The 15910-nt window shown below is 45.7% G+C and overlaps 2 protein-coding genes across 2 annotated transcripts in view; one reads left to right on the forward strand and one right to left on the reverse strand.

The window, feature by feature from the left end:
• Positions 1-561: 561 nt before the first annotated feature.
• On the reverse strand, positions 562-14634 carry LOC121838271 (ATP-dependent RNA helicase DBP2-like; the record flags this gene model as incomplete). Its single annotated transcript, XM_042294394.1, is given in 5 exon segments — positions 562-627; positions 1388-1521; positions 3819-3915; positions 7011-7260; positions 14318-14634. Coding segments are annotated over 5 exon segments (570 nt in total), but the record flags the coding sequence as incomplete, so codon positions are not given.
• A 242-nt stretch (positions 14635-14876) lies between these two features.
• The window catches only part of LOC8026784 (DEAD-box ATP-dependent RNA helicase 40), a 37080-nt gene continuing 36046 nt past the window's right edge, over positions 14877-15910 (forward strand). Inside the window, 2 exon segments of the mRNA XM_029977586.4 lie at positions 14877-15014; positions 15363-15575. Of these exon segments, the coding sequence (XP_029833446.3) occupies positions 15369-15575 (207 nt within the window). The 5' untranslated portion in view covers positions 14877-15014; positions 15363-15368.

A 15910-nucleotide genomic window follows, 5' to 3' on the forward strand; every position in this document is an offset into this window, starting at 1 on the left:
AAGTGGTTGAAGGAAGATGCAATAAGTATACTTTTTGCCATCAAAAGATTTAGAAACGCATTATTCATGAGCAACTTCGCGTCTACATAGTGCAATGCATTTAAAATATTAATGATGATAATGAAACTGAGCATTTCGAGCTCCAGGAGTTGCTGCCTGTGCACGCGGGAGGCCCGTGTCGCCGGTGTGGCGACGTCAAGTTGCCGGGAGACACTGCCCCGTCCAAAGCTGGCCTAACAAAGTACTATACAACAACGAAAGATTAGGGTTTGTCTTTTACAGTAAATGGCACTGACAATGACACATGTCCCGGACAGGGCAAGAACTGCAGGGAGTCCGTCTTGAATGCCTGGCCTCCAGTACACGCTCGTTGACCTCCACTGCGCTTTGGCTAGAAGGTAGAAAGCTTGTGCTATAGGTGGGACATCCGAAAGACCTCTCTGCCGTTCTTATCCCATCGATGGCTATGAAGCGCACCACGCTGATACGAGTGGGCTCAACCCGACTCTGCAACACAGCCAAACTTTTGCCAACAGATGGCGACGCGAGAAAGGGACTTACCATGGGTCCGTCGCCCCGCTGAAGGTAAGGCTGGTGGGTAATGTGTACGATCGCCGGCAAGATGTACTGTGACAGAGGACGGAGAGAAGGCACTATAAAAATTTTGCTTCTAGGCATCTGTACCCATTTCCAAGCAGTGCACTAAGGGACTCGGTGCTAAGAAGGTAAAAAAAGCGAACTCAATGCGCACAAAGCCGCCACATGTTTCCAAAATGCGGTACGGGGGGCATGTGCGGGTAGATCTTCATAGAAGCACATCCTGCAAAGGACCCAATGACCCAGAAAAATACCTGCAACTCAAACTTCCCGTGTTTTTCTGCAAGAAAATGACCAATCCAGGACTGGCCACATTTGGGGCTCTCCTCACTCCCTTTTCATGTTCATGTGCAATGATGACACATGGAACTTGAAATGTTTGAGAAGTAGCAAGCCACTTGAGGCAAGTCATAAATAAAAAGTAATGAGCTCTGTGTTTCGGTGATCATGTTATTACCACTGATACGCCAAGAACATGTAGACTTGAAAAAAATTTTGAATGCGCAGCCACAGGACAGAGAACCCAAGTGACTATCCGGTTCTGGTTTGAATATCTTTGTTTCTCCCATCAAATATCAGATTCCACCGAAAGGAATGAATTGGACGGTGTCTTGACAGTGTATTTTAATACATTATGAAAAAAAAAGAAAGTTATATACTTGGGTCAAAAGGCCTTTAGGGCAACGAATATGCTGATGAAATGTTTCTCGAATTATATGACACATCAACCCTTTTCTTGTTCAAAAAAAAAGTAAAAGAAAGAAGAAGAAAGGAAGGAGGGCAGACTCACAGCCAGAGTCTTTCCCGAGCCGGTCTGAGCGATGCCGACCATGTCGCGGCCGCTGAGTGCAATCGGCCAACCCTGGGACTGGATGGCAGTCGGCGTTGTGTAGTTTTGGGTCTCAATCATCTTCATACAGTAATCTGCACAAAGAGAAGGAAGCGTCGTTGGCACCCAAATCAAACGGACCGAATGACCGTGCAGAAACCGATCTCGGACAGGACCCAATCAGAATTAAATTTATTTACACTGGAGCTTGAGTCGAACGATCAAATTTGACCGCAGTGAGGGTACCAAAAATAGCTACACGGGGAATCAAATGCTTACAAGAAAGAGCGAAAAGGAGAGTTTACTGCTGTCGGAACAACAAGAAGTTTGGGGCACCACAAATGTAAAGAATCCTCCAAGAAAAAAGGCACCGTGCCTCCACCGTGCCCGGCTATCTTCCCGTAATGTCCACAGATCCCTCCGCAAATTTCGCAATATGTAAACATTTCCAAAGGAATACGATTCCAATGTGTCGCAGAAGGCACCACTCGCTGCACGCAGTTAAAGAGACCATGAAATGATTTTTCAATTTCTTGCTCCCCAGTTTTCCTCAACTCAAAAACGAAATGAGAAATCGCGCGGTCTAAAGTACACGGGCACCGGCACAAAGACTCCAAGCTTGCACAGTCCTTCTTGAGCACACCGCGGAACTTGTCGTTTGCAAGCGATGACAAGTGTCGTCCCAGCACTCACTGGCCACGAACGCGAATTAAAATATTCATCGACGGGTCAATTGTTGACGAGCGCGTACGTTTGTGTGGCGCAGTGCTCGTGTCCAACGCGGCTCCCTCGCTCGGCAAGGAGAATTTATGCTTCTGGTAGAAAGGCACACTTCATGTGTTGTGTTCAAATGTTGGTGGCCGCGTCCGGTCAAGTGAAAAAAAAGAAAAAAAAAGACGAGTTTTTTTTTTTTTTTTTTTTGTGTGTACACACAACTGGAAGCGATAAATGAAAACAGATTTTTGCTCCCGGTCCCGGGAACACTGAAGATGAACTGGGGTGTTTGTAAAAAAAAAAAGCTGAAAAATCATTCCATGGTTTCTTTAGGGCGTGGAGCCATGACCGAGAGGCACGTCTCGTGTATTTTGCCCACGGCTGCAGATAAAGGCAAACGAAACTGCAAAAACCTGCAGCTCCTCTCTAAGATACGCGTCATACCGCCTAGAGGATGCCGCCTGCGCCATCCTTCTTCCCTCTCCCCCCCCAACGTAGTCGCCAATGGACTCCCGTGGCGCCGCCTCGTCATCAGCGAGTCTTGGCAGTGTCTTGAAACGAGCGCGACGCTGGCACGCGGCAATACTGGAACGCATGCATGTACCACTCTGCGGCGTACTCTCGTCGAACTTTGGCGCGTTTGCCACTTGAGGCGAGTCGGGGATCCACCGACGACGAAGTTGTGCGCAGGACTAGTGTTCCAGGTGGTGTTGCGTCATGCCGGTGGCAAGAGGGACCACCTCCCCTGAACGCCGCCCGGCTACAAGATCGGCAGCTGTCGATGCGCGGATGTTCTGACCTCTCTGTTCTCGGCGGTGCCGTGCTCTGCCGTGCCGCCGATGACCAGGTGTTCCAACGTCGACGTGACAGGCTCTTAACTCAAGGCCACACCCCTGCGACTTCGTTGGCATTGCCAGTCGCTGTACCGACGTCGGGAGTCGCGTCCAGACAATATTTGGAGTACAGTAGACTCTCGTTAATTCAAACTCTGGGGAACCAGGAATTTCATTAGAAATATTGGAAGTTTGAATTATCTCAACTATGTCTAAATACGATACAAGATAAAATCGTGATTTGTTATCTGGATGTAGACACACACAAGGCAGATACTATTTCCTCTACACAGGTGTACTGATCATAAACAGGTATGGCACAAGTGAAGCTTTGGTGAAACGTACGAGACAAGCTTATTCGTCCCTCATAAATGTTGTTTATCGTGGACTGTATAGACAGCGCACGACACCCCAATACAAGCTCAAGTCTGTTCATCTAGCAAAAAAATGTGGCTATTGTGAGCTACTAGATACATTGAGTGCACTTCTTAGCAAGTGCTGGTGCGTTGCAGAAAACTGCGGAAGCGAGCTCTGCGGGTGTTGCTTCTCCGCAACGCACCAGTGCTCACCAAGAGGTGCATTCAACGGGGGTTGCAAGAACAAAAAGCATGAATTGCACGAAAACGACGTCCAAACTTAGAGGCTTATAAATGCATCAAAAACATTGTTGGACAACAAAAATTTGGAAATTTGTTTGAATTAATTACAAATATAAAATGTCAAAGTTTGAATTATCACTAACCTGCTGTAATCAACAAAGGTTTTCACGCTCCCTTCACGCACTGCTAGAAAAGGACTCTAGTGACAGCGTAGCGAGTGCCCAGCGAGTGAGAGCGGTGCCCAACCTGGAAAGCAGCCTTCCTGAAAGGTGAGGATGGGGCGGGGCACGTCCCGGCCACGAAGGGTCATCTCGTGCTGCTGCCTGTGCTGCTCTATCTCTTCCTGCAAATACGAGACACCACAAAACGCATAGAAACTTCAGACACCCCCTGATGCTTTCTCAGACGACACAGACAAAGCCAATGTTGGTGACCATAAAGCGGCCAAACCACGAGATATTCTAGAGAGAATCAAACGAAGCACAGCTAACTACAGTATAGACCACTTACAACGTAACCGCTTATAGTGCAGGACCAGGTATAACGCGGTTTTTTTAAACCACCGGTTCACCTCCCATAGAACTCCATGTAATTACATACCGCTTAAAACGCAGGCGCGCGAAGGGAAATACCGGATATAGTGTGGTTTCTGGCACAGCCCGCCGACCGCGCCTAAGACCGGAGCAGCGAGCTCGCTTCCCTGTACGACACTAGATAACGGCGCTGACGGCGCGAGCCACAAGCTGCACCCGCGGGGCAAGGAGGTTGCTCGAAAACGCGGGGAGAAGCGAAGAGAGAGGCTTCAGTTGCCATAGCGACGGAGGGACGCACGCACGAGTCGTTCACGTGCGTGCGTCGTGTGCGTCCCTCCGCTGCGTTGTAAACACGGTGGTTGGAAACAAAGAAACAAACAACCGCAACGACAGACCAATCGCAGGTCGAGGAGAAGCGTTTGCGCGTTGCATGCCGGTCGCGGGCCGTCGGTTGTGATCGTTGTCGTAGACGGCGTGCATCTCATCGTTCTGCGTAAAAGCGCTATCCTTGACTGAATTTTCGTTGTGTGTCGCGGGTTCATATCACAAGAGCGAATGACATTTTAGCGAACGGCGACATTTGAGCGAATGGTCATTTTAGCGAATAACGGGGGCGCGCGTTAATCCATCCGTCGCGCTGCGCTTTACGCCGCTTCGCGGCGACAGTCTGCGGCAACTCATTACAAAAATATGAACTCAGTTGGCCCACCCGAAAACGCCGCTTCGCGGCGTCCGACTATTCGCTAAAGTACCCAGCACGTACTAGAAGGGAAGATCTACCTACTCGTGCGGCGATGTCGTGGCGGCGCTCTCAAGACGGCAGAAACGCCCTTGTCGTCGTGTTTGTTTACTTCGACTACAGTGGTGATTTCTAAGCATTTGTGTCCTCGAACATCGCCCGGATTTCTTATTTGGCGCATTTCATGCGTGTGTTAAAGTTCAAGGTATTACTGGCGCGTACCGTATGAAGGATGCGAATTTTCACGCGTTTTCATCACAAGAGAAAAGTGATTAGGGTTAGCAATCCTGAACGCTCGCAACGTCCGTCCGCAACCCGCGACGCCGTTAAAAGGCTGCGTCAGGCAAAAGTCGCTTATTTCTTTCAAAATGTGTGACACACTTGAGACAGAACTGTACTAGTCTGGTGAAATAAAGACTTTCCTCAAACTAAGCTTTATTTTTCATCTAACATAAAATAAATTATTTTACAAAGGTAAGTTGTCTCATGGCATGTATTTTGGCCTGAAAAATTGATGTTTTGGTTATAGCGCGGTACCGCTTATAGTGCGGATTTTCGCGACTCCCGAGACATACGTTATATGCGGTCTACACTGTATTACAGCCGGGAACAGGACAAGACAGATCCCCTCCCACATGAATCTGGCTTAAAGCCTCAACCCTGTCTTCCAGTGGGTCCGGTGTTGATGTAAAGCCGACAACGTTCGGCCAGAGGAAAATTGGCGACTCCCTCGCCGGAACGGGGGGGGGGGGGGGGGGGCTGTTTTTTAGCTTTACCAGATCCCCCAAAGGTCATCCTGGCGATATCCCTCCCACACTGCCTGGTGATAGCTACAGAAATGCGGAGGGGAAGGAACCTGACTTAGAAGGGCGAGGGGAGGAATCATGCTTTGAGTTTTCTGGTTTCCAGACTGGGTGGCGCGAGGTACCGCTTGTTATAAAGGGTACATGCAAAGGACCTCTTTGCCGTTCTCATCCTGCACTGTAAAGGCTAATTCACACAGCCCCGTTTCCTTATGTTTTGTGACGAAAGTCTACGCCACAAGCCACTAACCCTTCGTTGTTCTACCACTTCTCCTTGTCCTTTGCACTTTTTGATTTTTATGACGTGAAGCCAACTAGCCCAACAGTTAATTTTGTCACCGGGACATCTGCACTTCATGTTAAACAAGGCTACCAACCCAAGAAGATTGCCTGCCATGCGACATCCGAGACACAAAAGCTTTGGGCGACTTATATGCGACGCACGAAAATGGTGCTGTGTGAACCCACCTTTAGTGACTATGGTGGCTAGAGCCCAAAGCTGTCAATGTCACGGCAGACACATCCACCAACTGGCCAGAGTGAATCAAATATTAATCCTTCGTCAACGAGCGTTGCCTCCAGGCAACGCTCGTCATGTAGTTTGTTGGCTCCAGGAACAAACCATGTAAAAACTTTTTTTTTTCCTCCGAAAGTCCCGGTCTTACTACATTTTTAGTTTTATCTAGTGGAGTGGCAAAAGCTTTGAAGGTTCAAACTTTGACACCATTGAGTGAAAAGATCGGCAAAAAAAAAATTGTTGACGAGAAAAAAGAAAGTTTGGCTCATAAATACTGCCAACAACGTTTTAATTGGAATGCAATTAAATGCAAAGGTGCAAGCGAGCTGGACAAGAATGATGAAAATAATCCCCGGACCAGGCGGATTTTTTCGGTCGCTCACCTAGCCACTGAGTGAAAAGATCGGCAAAAAAAAATTGTTGACGAGAAAAAAGAAAGTTTGGCTCATAAATACTCCTAACAACGTTTCCCCAGAATTTAGGGTGAAAAATACTGGTAAGCGTTTTTCTCTTGCCACTGGCATTTTTCGGTAGTTGTCCGTTTTACTTGAGGCTACCGTATGAATGATTAAAATTGCACAGTGATCTGTAGAGGTTAGCAAAGGAGCTTACCTTCCAACTTTTGCTCGGTGTTGCCCACAGGGAAAAAAGCTGCAACTTGCAAGTTTACCTTACATTTTTTTTTTCTTTTTGATTTCATTTGTTCTTTTATTTAAACTTGAATATCCTAAAAAGAAAGGTTTCGAGCAATTTTCTAGTTTCTTGTCAAGAAGGGGTCAAATGTGTCCAGCGGTCCAAACGCGAAAACGCACAACCGTGTTCAAAAACATGAAAATGTCCCCTCACCTCCGAGCGGCTGGCGGTGTCCACGTGCTCCTGGTAGAAGTTCTTCTGGAAGGGCTGCAGCTGGATGCGGTCCCAGTCCGGTTTGCGCAGGTTCCCCCCGGGCTGCTTGCCCTTGAGGCTGTTGCCCATGAAGCTGCCCCCAAAGCCCCCCATCATGGGACGGCCACCCCCCATGCCTCCCCCGGGCTGGGGACGGCCCCCTCCGCCGCCCCCACGCCACTGCTGCCCACCCCCCTGCTGACCGTAGTCCCTGCAAGGAGAAGGCGGGGAGAATGAACACCACTTTGAGGCAACCCGGGACTGAGGAAATACGAAAGTTGACACCAAGAGTAGAACAAAAATGCGCAGAAAGGGACCCAAAAAGGGACACAGAGACAAGAAACACAAGATCAACCTCGACAGTCATTGTTCTTCTTCAAAGAGCACTTTACATGAGGGAGGAGAGGGGGGGGGGGGGGGAGGGGGAGTAACAACATAAAGTACAAAACGTTAGGGAACAAAAGCAGAAATGTGTTATAAAATTATTTACGCACGTTATGAAATTTGTTTTTACCAGCCTTAGAGCCGATGCGCGAGGGCAATGTATTTCGGTCTTCCATATGTTTCTTTGTCCTTGTTTTGTGCCGTTTTTTTTTTTTATTTTCGTTATGAACCGACTCGCCCAACTACACACCTCACTACAGGAAGCGGGGCACAAGGCCACAGTCAGGATGACACAGCCCCCGCGTGTGGAGCACCGCTCTTTATACGTCCATTGATTCAATGCGATGGCATTTCTATTCATCCATATTCGTTAAACACGATAGCGAGTAAGGACAGCTTTACCAAGCTGACCAAAACAAAATTGCCAAGACAGTGTGCAAAGGCGATGCAAACTAACAAGTCACTAATATTCATACAATTATTTTAGCTTTTTTTGAAATCTCCAATTTAGATTGCCATATTTAAAATTAGGCTATAAACCAAAGTAAGAAGACAAACTCTTACCTAACCATGTTATGAAGTTCCAATTAAATTAGATTACAAAGGTAAAAAAAAAAAAAAAAAAGACACCTGGAATTAGGCACCAGTGGCATGAAATATAAAAAAAAATAAAATTTGTGATCATACATGGTTAATAAACTTTAAAGGGAATTTCGAGCGGTTGTGTATGTGAGGAAAAACACTTAAATAGTCTTCATTCGGCCCCCAAGATCATGAATATCGAGATTCTACAATTGGGTGCACGGAGACTGCAGAAAATCATTTTCAAAGTACCGCTGAAGCCCCTCCTTCCCCGAGTGCTACATTATATTCAGTTTTCGGAATCTCCGCTCTCGCGCATCTTCAGCACCTAACAAATCTAAGCACCCGCACTCTTCCCATTTTTGATAAGGTCAGAAAGGGACGTCATGAGTGGTGTCAGTGCGAGGAAATATACCTGGCAAGCTTGCAATTGCATGCGCCACCCACACGAGCGTGCACCACTACTGCGTGGTGCACATTAAAGACCCCATGCTAGTGGTTGTACTGCACTGACTAAATTTCTCATCTACGGCGAGTGACTTGTCGCAACTTTGAAATGGCTGACCAACTACACGGTGTCTAAATATCCACACAACCCAATTATTATTATTAAAGATCCTAGTATGGCGTAACGACAGGTGGGAGGCTTTTCGTGTTGTCTCGCGTTTCGTTACGTCTTCGAGGAAAACAAACGTGATATTCAGAATCACGGAATAAAAATACTCCAGAATTCACCCTTACCTATTTTTTTTTTTTTTTTATTTTCAAGAACCTCTTCAGTTTCCCTTTAAGATCAATTTGAATTCTTATGAGGTAAAACTGGGATAAACACAGCACGTTCGCTACAATAACATACAATACAAATTGTGAAGGGAGCATATAGTAGAATAATTTTCACATAACTCAACCATACAAGGGAGGGAACCTTTTAATTTTGTGTTGCAAATAAAACATGAAAAAAAAAAAAAAAGAAATATCTAGAAAAAAGTCACAAATAATAAGCGACATGGTAGATTGGGTACAAAGAACTGCCTGTTACATAAGAAAAGTGAAGCCAAGTAAAGGCAGTGGAGCGGAACGGATGAACAGCTGACAGAGTTCCTGAGAAGACCTTTCAATAGGGGCAGCATAAAATATGTCAAGTGGAAAGGAACTGACAGGACTTCCTTCATAACTGCCATCTTGGTAAGAGTTCCACTACCTGTACTGCACCCCATTGAAAGCATCAGCACTCCTTACAAAAATTGAATGAATGAAATCCTGTAAAATCTCTAAAGCAGACACCTAGCTGTCAGAGCAAAATGGGCTTACGCATGACGGTGCATAAACAGTATTTCCAGTTTTATGAGGAGACCTGGCTCTCCAACATTTCAATGATGGGAGGAGATTCCCCTGTGCTCTTCACCTGTCATATACACAAGTATTTTTTTACATAAAAACATGCCAGGTTATAGCAACACTGCTTTTCTAGGAAAACAAGACTATGGGGTCCGATTGAGAAAATAAACTATATGCATTGAAGAAGGCCGAGAAACTGTGTGAATGTGATGCTAGCAGTGTTGATAAGATAAGAAAGTTTCAGAACATGACATCATCTGGATGAAGGAATTAAAAATAAATATGAGACAACGTCCACTTAGGCCTAATATTCTTCAAACCGAAAATGGCATTCTAGCCGCAAGTGTCAATTATTTCAGAGGAAAAACCTGTTACTAATAAACATAATTTTGGTTTTCTTCTAATCTTTTCACTCCAATGAACGCCACAGGCTCAAGCAATAAAACGAGAGGGGGTACTTTATGCCCTATAGTAGTGCTGTACATTTGCTTGTTCTTGTGCACAGCTACTGAACGATTTATGTTGTACCAGTATTTCAGCTAGGCATGGCACACACTGATTAACATTAATGCTGCTTCAGTGAAAAAAAATTCAGATTTCTTATTGCAATAAATGTACACACAAGTGTTTTGAAATGCATTTCCCTAAAACCACAAATAAATAATTTTAAATGCACATACAGTATTGTAATTCACCACACAAAAAGAGAAAATGGCAACACTCCATGAGAAGTCACTTCTTTTTTAACTATGGTGACTGAGCTGCAAATGAGTACAGAATTTACACCACCATTTAAAATTTGTTTGGATTTGCCTGTTGACTGGATAAATTGAGTAGAACCCTTCCATCAATGCCCATCATGGGTACAACTCTTCTCAGTAAACAACACACCAAATCATTCACACACACAAAAAATCTTTTTTTTTTGTGATAATAGTTTTTGGAGAAGGGGGACAAAGGACAAACTCAAATATCAAAACGCCTTCTCCTGGAATTATCGTTTTTCTTGTCCAGGTGGCATGAACTTTTGTACAAATTGCACTATCATCACCCTCTGCCCTCCTTCCTGTGTTTTCCTATAAATAGCTCGGTGTTCACATTTCAAGTGATCTGTCCTGGAATATTCATGCGGAATACGTCACGAAAAACACTATTCTATTGGGCTACATCAAAATAAATTTTTTTTCTTGCCCCCCTTTCATTAAAGCTTCTCATTTATAAAACCTTAATTTGCCCTAAACTTGAATATGCCACCTCAATCTGAAACCCTGGTATCATCCTTGCATCTGCCATAGGATCCATTGAAAACCGCTCCGCTTGTTTTATACTTTCCGACTATCGTCACACAGCTAGCACCACTTTAATGAAAGCCTCTCATCCTTGCCCACTCTTTCTCTTCGTCGAAAGATATCCCGTCTATGCTTGTTCCATAAGATTTATCACTCCAACCCTACTCTCCGTCAAGCGATTTTTTTTTAACCATTTTACATATCACACACCGATCATCAACTAAAAGTTGAGATCCCTCATTGCAGCACATCTACATTTAACGCCTCTCTTTTGCCTCAAACCCCGCTTGACTGGAACCGCCTTCCCGCAGCCATTGTCACAATCACTGCCTCAGATAAATTTAAGATTGCCATTACTAACCTGTTAAGTGGTGTTCCGTAGTAATTTTAAGTATTTTTTGCCTTTTCATTGATACTCATTTTATTTTATGTACTTTTCCATTATTAACCTGTTAAATGATGTTTAGTAGTTATTGTGCATTTTTTTCCTTTGTACTGTTATTTGTTTTGTTCCATTTACTGCGCAACACTCCTCTCTGTAATGCCTTTGGGCCCTGAGAGACATAATAAATGAAATGAAATGAAACTATTTTTATGCTTCTATTTATTGCAGATTATATAAAGTTTTTCAAGTCTTAAAAAATGCACAAAGGGAAAGAGGCAACAACCTCAGAGAACTGGTCGAGAAGCCACTATGGAAAAATCCAAATTCAGGGAAATGCAAGATGATCCTCAAGAATGTGAAAAATAAAAGATGTGCAAGATTCCCGGCAAAAACGAACCAACCTCAGAAAAAAATCCGTTGAATTTCCACAACTCCACACACTCCTAGTTACGCAAGACCTTACACTCACTATCACCTCAAGAAGAAAAACAAGTTTTGAGTACAGCACATGGGCTGAGTGAAGTTCTAACAAAGTTTGGTTGACAGAAAAAAGAAGATAAGGAGCTATTTTTTTGTTCTCTTGGTTTAAATATAAAAATTTTAGCCACGCTTCCCCCCCACTTTTATGAAAATCTAAGGTTTTAAAGCACCATGATAAAAACACAAATCCCCCCTTTCCCCCAAGAAGTAAAAATTGTATGGTTCGAATTGGAAACCGCCAGACCCGAACAGTGGTTTTTGTCATGACCCAGAAGTAGAATGACCTCCTGTCCTGACCGAACCTGGACGAGATGAGCGGCACCCCATTCAATGATCCGACATCCGAACGAAACCTCAGAACCAACGATCCTGTGCTCTAAACAAACATATTTGTAGAATACTTCGCGGTTCTGAAATTTGGAGTTTATCGAACAAATCTGAACCGACAAAAATTTTACCGGCACGCTTTTGACAGAGTTTTTCGTATTTATCCGCAAACACAGAATCCTAGTTACGGGCAACCATTTAACATGGCGAGTGGATAGACTTGAACTCGCCAGTGCTACTGCAAAGCCTTCGATCTCGTCGTTCGAAGATCAGAAATGTTCCAGGGTTACGCAAAAGATGGTTCCAGTTCATTCCCCCCTTCCTAAGTGGTCCTTCCTTTCAGGAGGCGGCATGCAAAACATCTTGTGCAGCTCGCAGAGCTTTGAGGACACCAACGCGGGATACCTCCTTTCCATAGCCTTTTAAGGGCACTTCTTGCACCCACGAATCTCCGTTGTAGGCCCATGGCAACAAATGCGCCTTCTCCGTTTCCGCCCTTCTGCAAAACGGCAACCGCCAATGGATGAACTGAGAATTCTTTCCGGCCTCACGAGACATTTGTTCCGGCCTCGACCATCTGCTATCGGAATAAGCGGGACCTGGCGATCCTGCCTTGCTCCGCCTAACTACGGAGGATTTAAAAATGAAGTTCTATAGTTACGAATGCAGTCGTGACCAAGGCAGCCGCCTATGCCCTCCAGATACGTCCATGCCAGCAAGATTGTTGATTATTGCTCATTCTTAAAACAACCCAACACGGTTCAAATGGTTCGATAGCAGCACCAGTGCTCGGCGCATAGAGGACCAGCTCTAAGTTAGAGAAGAAGCAAGAATTAGCTGCAGTTAGTGCGTCAATTCGGAGAATCACCAACGTGTTCAAGTAACAGTCAGTCACCCATATACTCTTGGATCTGTTCAGATTAGCTCGAAATATGCATTATCCATTTCTTATGGATGCATCTGACGTACGACGGCAAAGCACGAGCTAGCCTGTGCCCTGAAGCTTTACTAGAGTTTGCACAAAGCGAACAGACAAACTGATTCACAAAAAGAATAACACGAGTCTACACTCGCAAACAAGTCATAACCTTGCCCACCTTGATACATTTTCAGCTGTGCTTTTCCAGGCAAGGCCGTAGCTACCGAAACTGGCATTTGCCAAATCGATAATAAAAATAAACCTTTCATAAAGCAAACACTAACCCTTTATAAAAGGTTTAACGGACATTAACCCTAGCCACAACCAGAAGCAGCGTTTGACGCAGTATAGCAAAAACAAAATTTTCTATAAAAAAAAAAAAAAACACCTAAAGAAACTTAGCACAAGTAACCAACAAAGAGAGAGAAAAAAAGAACACAGAGGTGATATGGTTAAATGTGTCACAAACCGGCAGCACTATTCAGAAAGAATCGAGACAAGGCCAAAACAGACAGCTACTAAAAACTAAAAATGCATACAAAAAAAGGAGAGACGATATTATTTGACGGCATTTCGGTGTTTTTAGGATCAGAGTATATTAAAAAACCGGAGCAATCTTTATTTATTATAACTATTATTATTATTATTATTATTTTTTTATGCTTGCATAATACTGATTCTGCCGGCTTCGGAACAAAGGCAACCAACGTGCCTAATTAGCCATCAAATCGAAATTGCAGGGAGGGAAAGGCAAAAACCAGTTATTCCGGTTTAAATGTCCAGCTGTCAGAAGCGACTGCTTCTTCAAGAGCTCGGCAAACGTGAATAAAAAATAAATAAATAAAAAAAGAGCCAGGAAAAGGAGAAAGATGTTCGCCGGGACTGCGGAAACGAACGCCAGTCGTAAACAATGTCGGCCAGTTTTTCGTTTTCATGTATTTTTTTTTTTCCTTTCTGGGAACTCGTAGCCGGCAAAAGATGTTCCGCGGAGAGCACACACATTCTTTTTCCGCCACAGGTTCGTTTTGGTTTCCAAGCAAGGGAACAGCTGACATTACTTTTGGCACACCTTCAACTCCAACACACGGACACAAAAGGAGGGTCGCGGCCGTGCGTCGAGGAACACGCAAAAGCAGAACAATCAATTCGTAGCGGAGGTTCTGCAACGATGCGTGCATTCACTGCTTGCTCCCTCGCGGATAATAATCGAATATCCCAAAATGGAACGCCATTCAATGGCCCCTCCACTCCGGACTACACTGCGGATCATCCCCGTCAATGCGATCGCGGGGTCAGCATTTCCTTTCCAACGTTCAGGGTATCTCAAACCCCGCTTACTAGTAACATGCTACGAACCCCCGTTTTCTTTGTCTCCGATGAAGTAACGAACGTAGCGGCGGCTAGCGCTACAGCGTCCCAAAGTTACGCCTTCCTAGGCCCACAAGCGCAAAGGCTGCAATGGCTACAGTGGCTTAAGCCGCATAGGCTTGGCTCTTTAATCGAAGGCCCGTGGGCCGCTGATAAGCCCACAGACGCCGGTATGAATCGGAAAAGGTTCACTCACGGTCTGGGTCCCCTGAAGGCCATTCTGATGTGTGAGACGGGCGATTTTTGTCAGTCAATTGACGCCGAAACGGTCTACACGAAACTACCTCTACTTGGACGAGCCGACACGTAGGATGAAGCGTTCGCTGGTGCGCTCCGACTTTGTCGAAGCTCACGCTAGCGAATGAATCGAACGAGTCGTCAGCGGTGTCTGATAAACAATTTGCGACGTGGATTAGGACCGCAAGACGCGAATTGTCAGCAAGATTCGGCCGCGACTGCAGAACTATTTTCTCGGGCGAAATGTTGTCTCGCCTGTTTGCGGCCGTTCGGTGAAAATCGATATCGCGGCGGCGCAGGGCGACATGCGGTTTTTGTTTTGGATTGTAGCGTCCTGCTGGGAACAAAACGTCAAAACGTTAGTTTATTCGTTTGAAGCGCGCTGTAATTGTGATGTTAAAAAATATCAAATAATTTTAAGCAATAACAAAGATGAAAAAATGTTGGTAAAATAAATATTTTGTTTTACAAAGAAGGCTAGCTCAAATACGATACCTCGGCGGTGCGTGCGTCGGCTTAGCGGTTAGTGAAGACGCAACTCTGCTGTGTTGGGTCTCGATCGTTTTTGAAAACCTCCGTCGATTGCGTACCCCTCCAAAAATTAAGAGGACGACGTCGGAAACGCTCGATCGGAGCACATAGGACCGCCAGGGAAGGTAAGGAATCCGCCACAACCTCCAAGCGCCCTTCCAAACGCGTCCTCGCGCACCGCAGTCGGCGCATCGTGCGGTGCCGTTGTTACCAAGTCAACCCCTCTCAAAAAAACAATATTTTACCCTAAAAACGCGTTGATCGCTTCAAGAACGACCTCCCCGTCGGCGCTTAAGGTCCCAAGAGTCGTTTAGAGTCAAATTTGTTTATTAGGACGCGTTTGTTTCGCGAAGCTACGAGCGCGGCAAAGGCGGGAGGGCAATCTCGGCGCCGGTTCGGCATGCCTGTTTTCCGGCGAGGACGGCGGATTGGACATCGCTCCGTTTTCACGTCGCTTTTCTCGCGCTTTCTAGGCCAGCATGGCAGACGAGGCGGACAGAACCGACCTGCCGATGGAAGAGTCCATCGACGAAGGCTCCTGTTCGGCGAACGAGGCCCTCGGCGCCGACGATGCGACCACCGAGGACACGCTTCTGGAGGACGAGGGACCTCAGCGGTCCAAGGAGCCTCAGGTCGTCGTGAAGTTCACGTACAGCGAGCACGCCGACACGGCGGCCAGAACTGACGTAAGTGGATCCCGCCTTTCTGTCTTTTTATGCGCCGTTTGCTTATGTTGGCTTTGCCGCAACGCGTCCTCGGGTATGTCTTGTTGCTGTTATATGGCGTCGATTTCTGTATGACTTTAGGTGCAGTCGACTGAGCCATCCGACGACCGTACCAGCTGACTAGAAGCTCTTTGTTTCGTTCTGGAGCAACCTGTGTCTATTACATCTAGGCGTTACATTTATGAGGCATTTTGAAAGACTTCGCTGCGAGATCTCTTCTTTGGGGAGGCTGCAAGGCTTTCCCTTTTCGCTTTTCTCGCGGGAAGACGTCAGAAGCGTCTTTCGTTGAACTGTTG

The sequence above is a fragment of the Ixodes scapularis genome, unplaced genomic scaffold (genome assembly GCF_016920785.2).
Source record: "Ixodes scapularis isolate PalLabHiFi unplaced genomic scaffold, ASM1692078v2 PGA_scaffold6__148_contigs__length_123643588, whole genome shotgun sequence".
Taxonomy (NCBI): Eukaryota; Metazoa; Arthropoda; class Arachnida; order Ixodida; family Ixodidae; genus Ixodes; species Ixodes scapularis.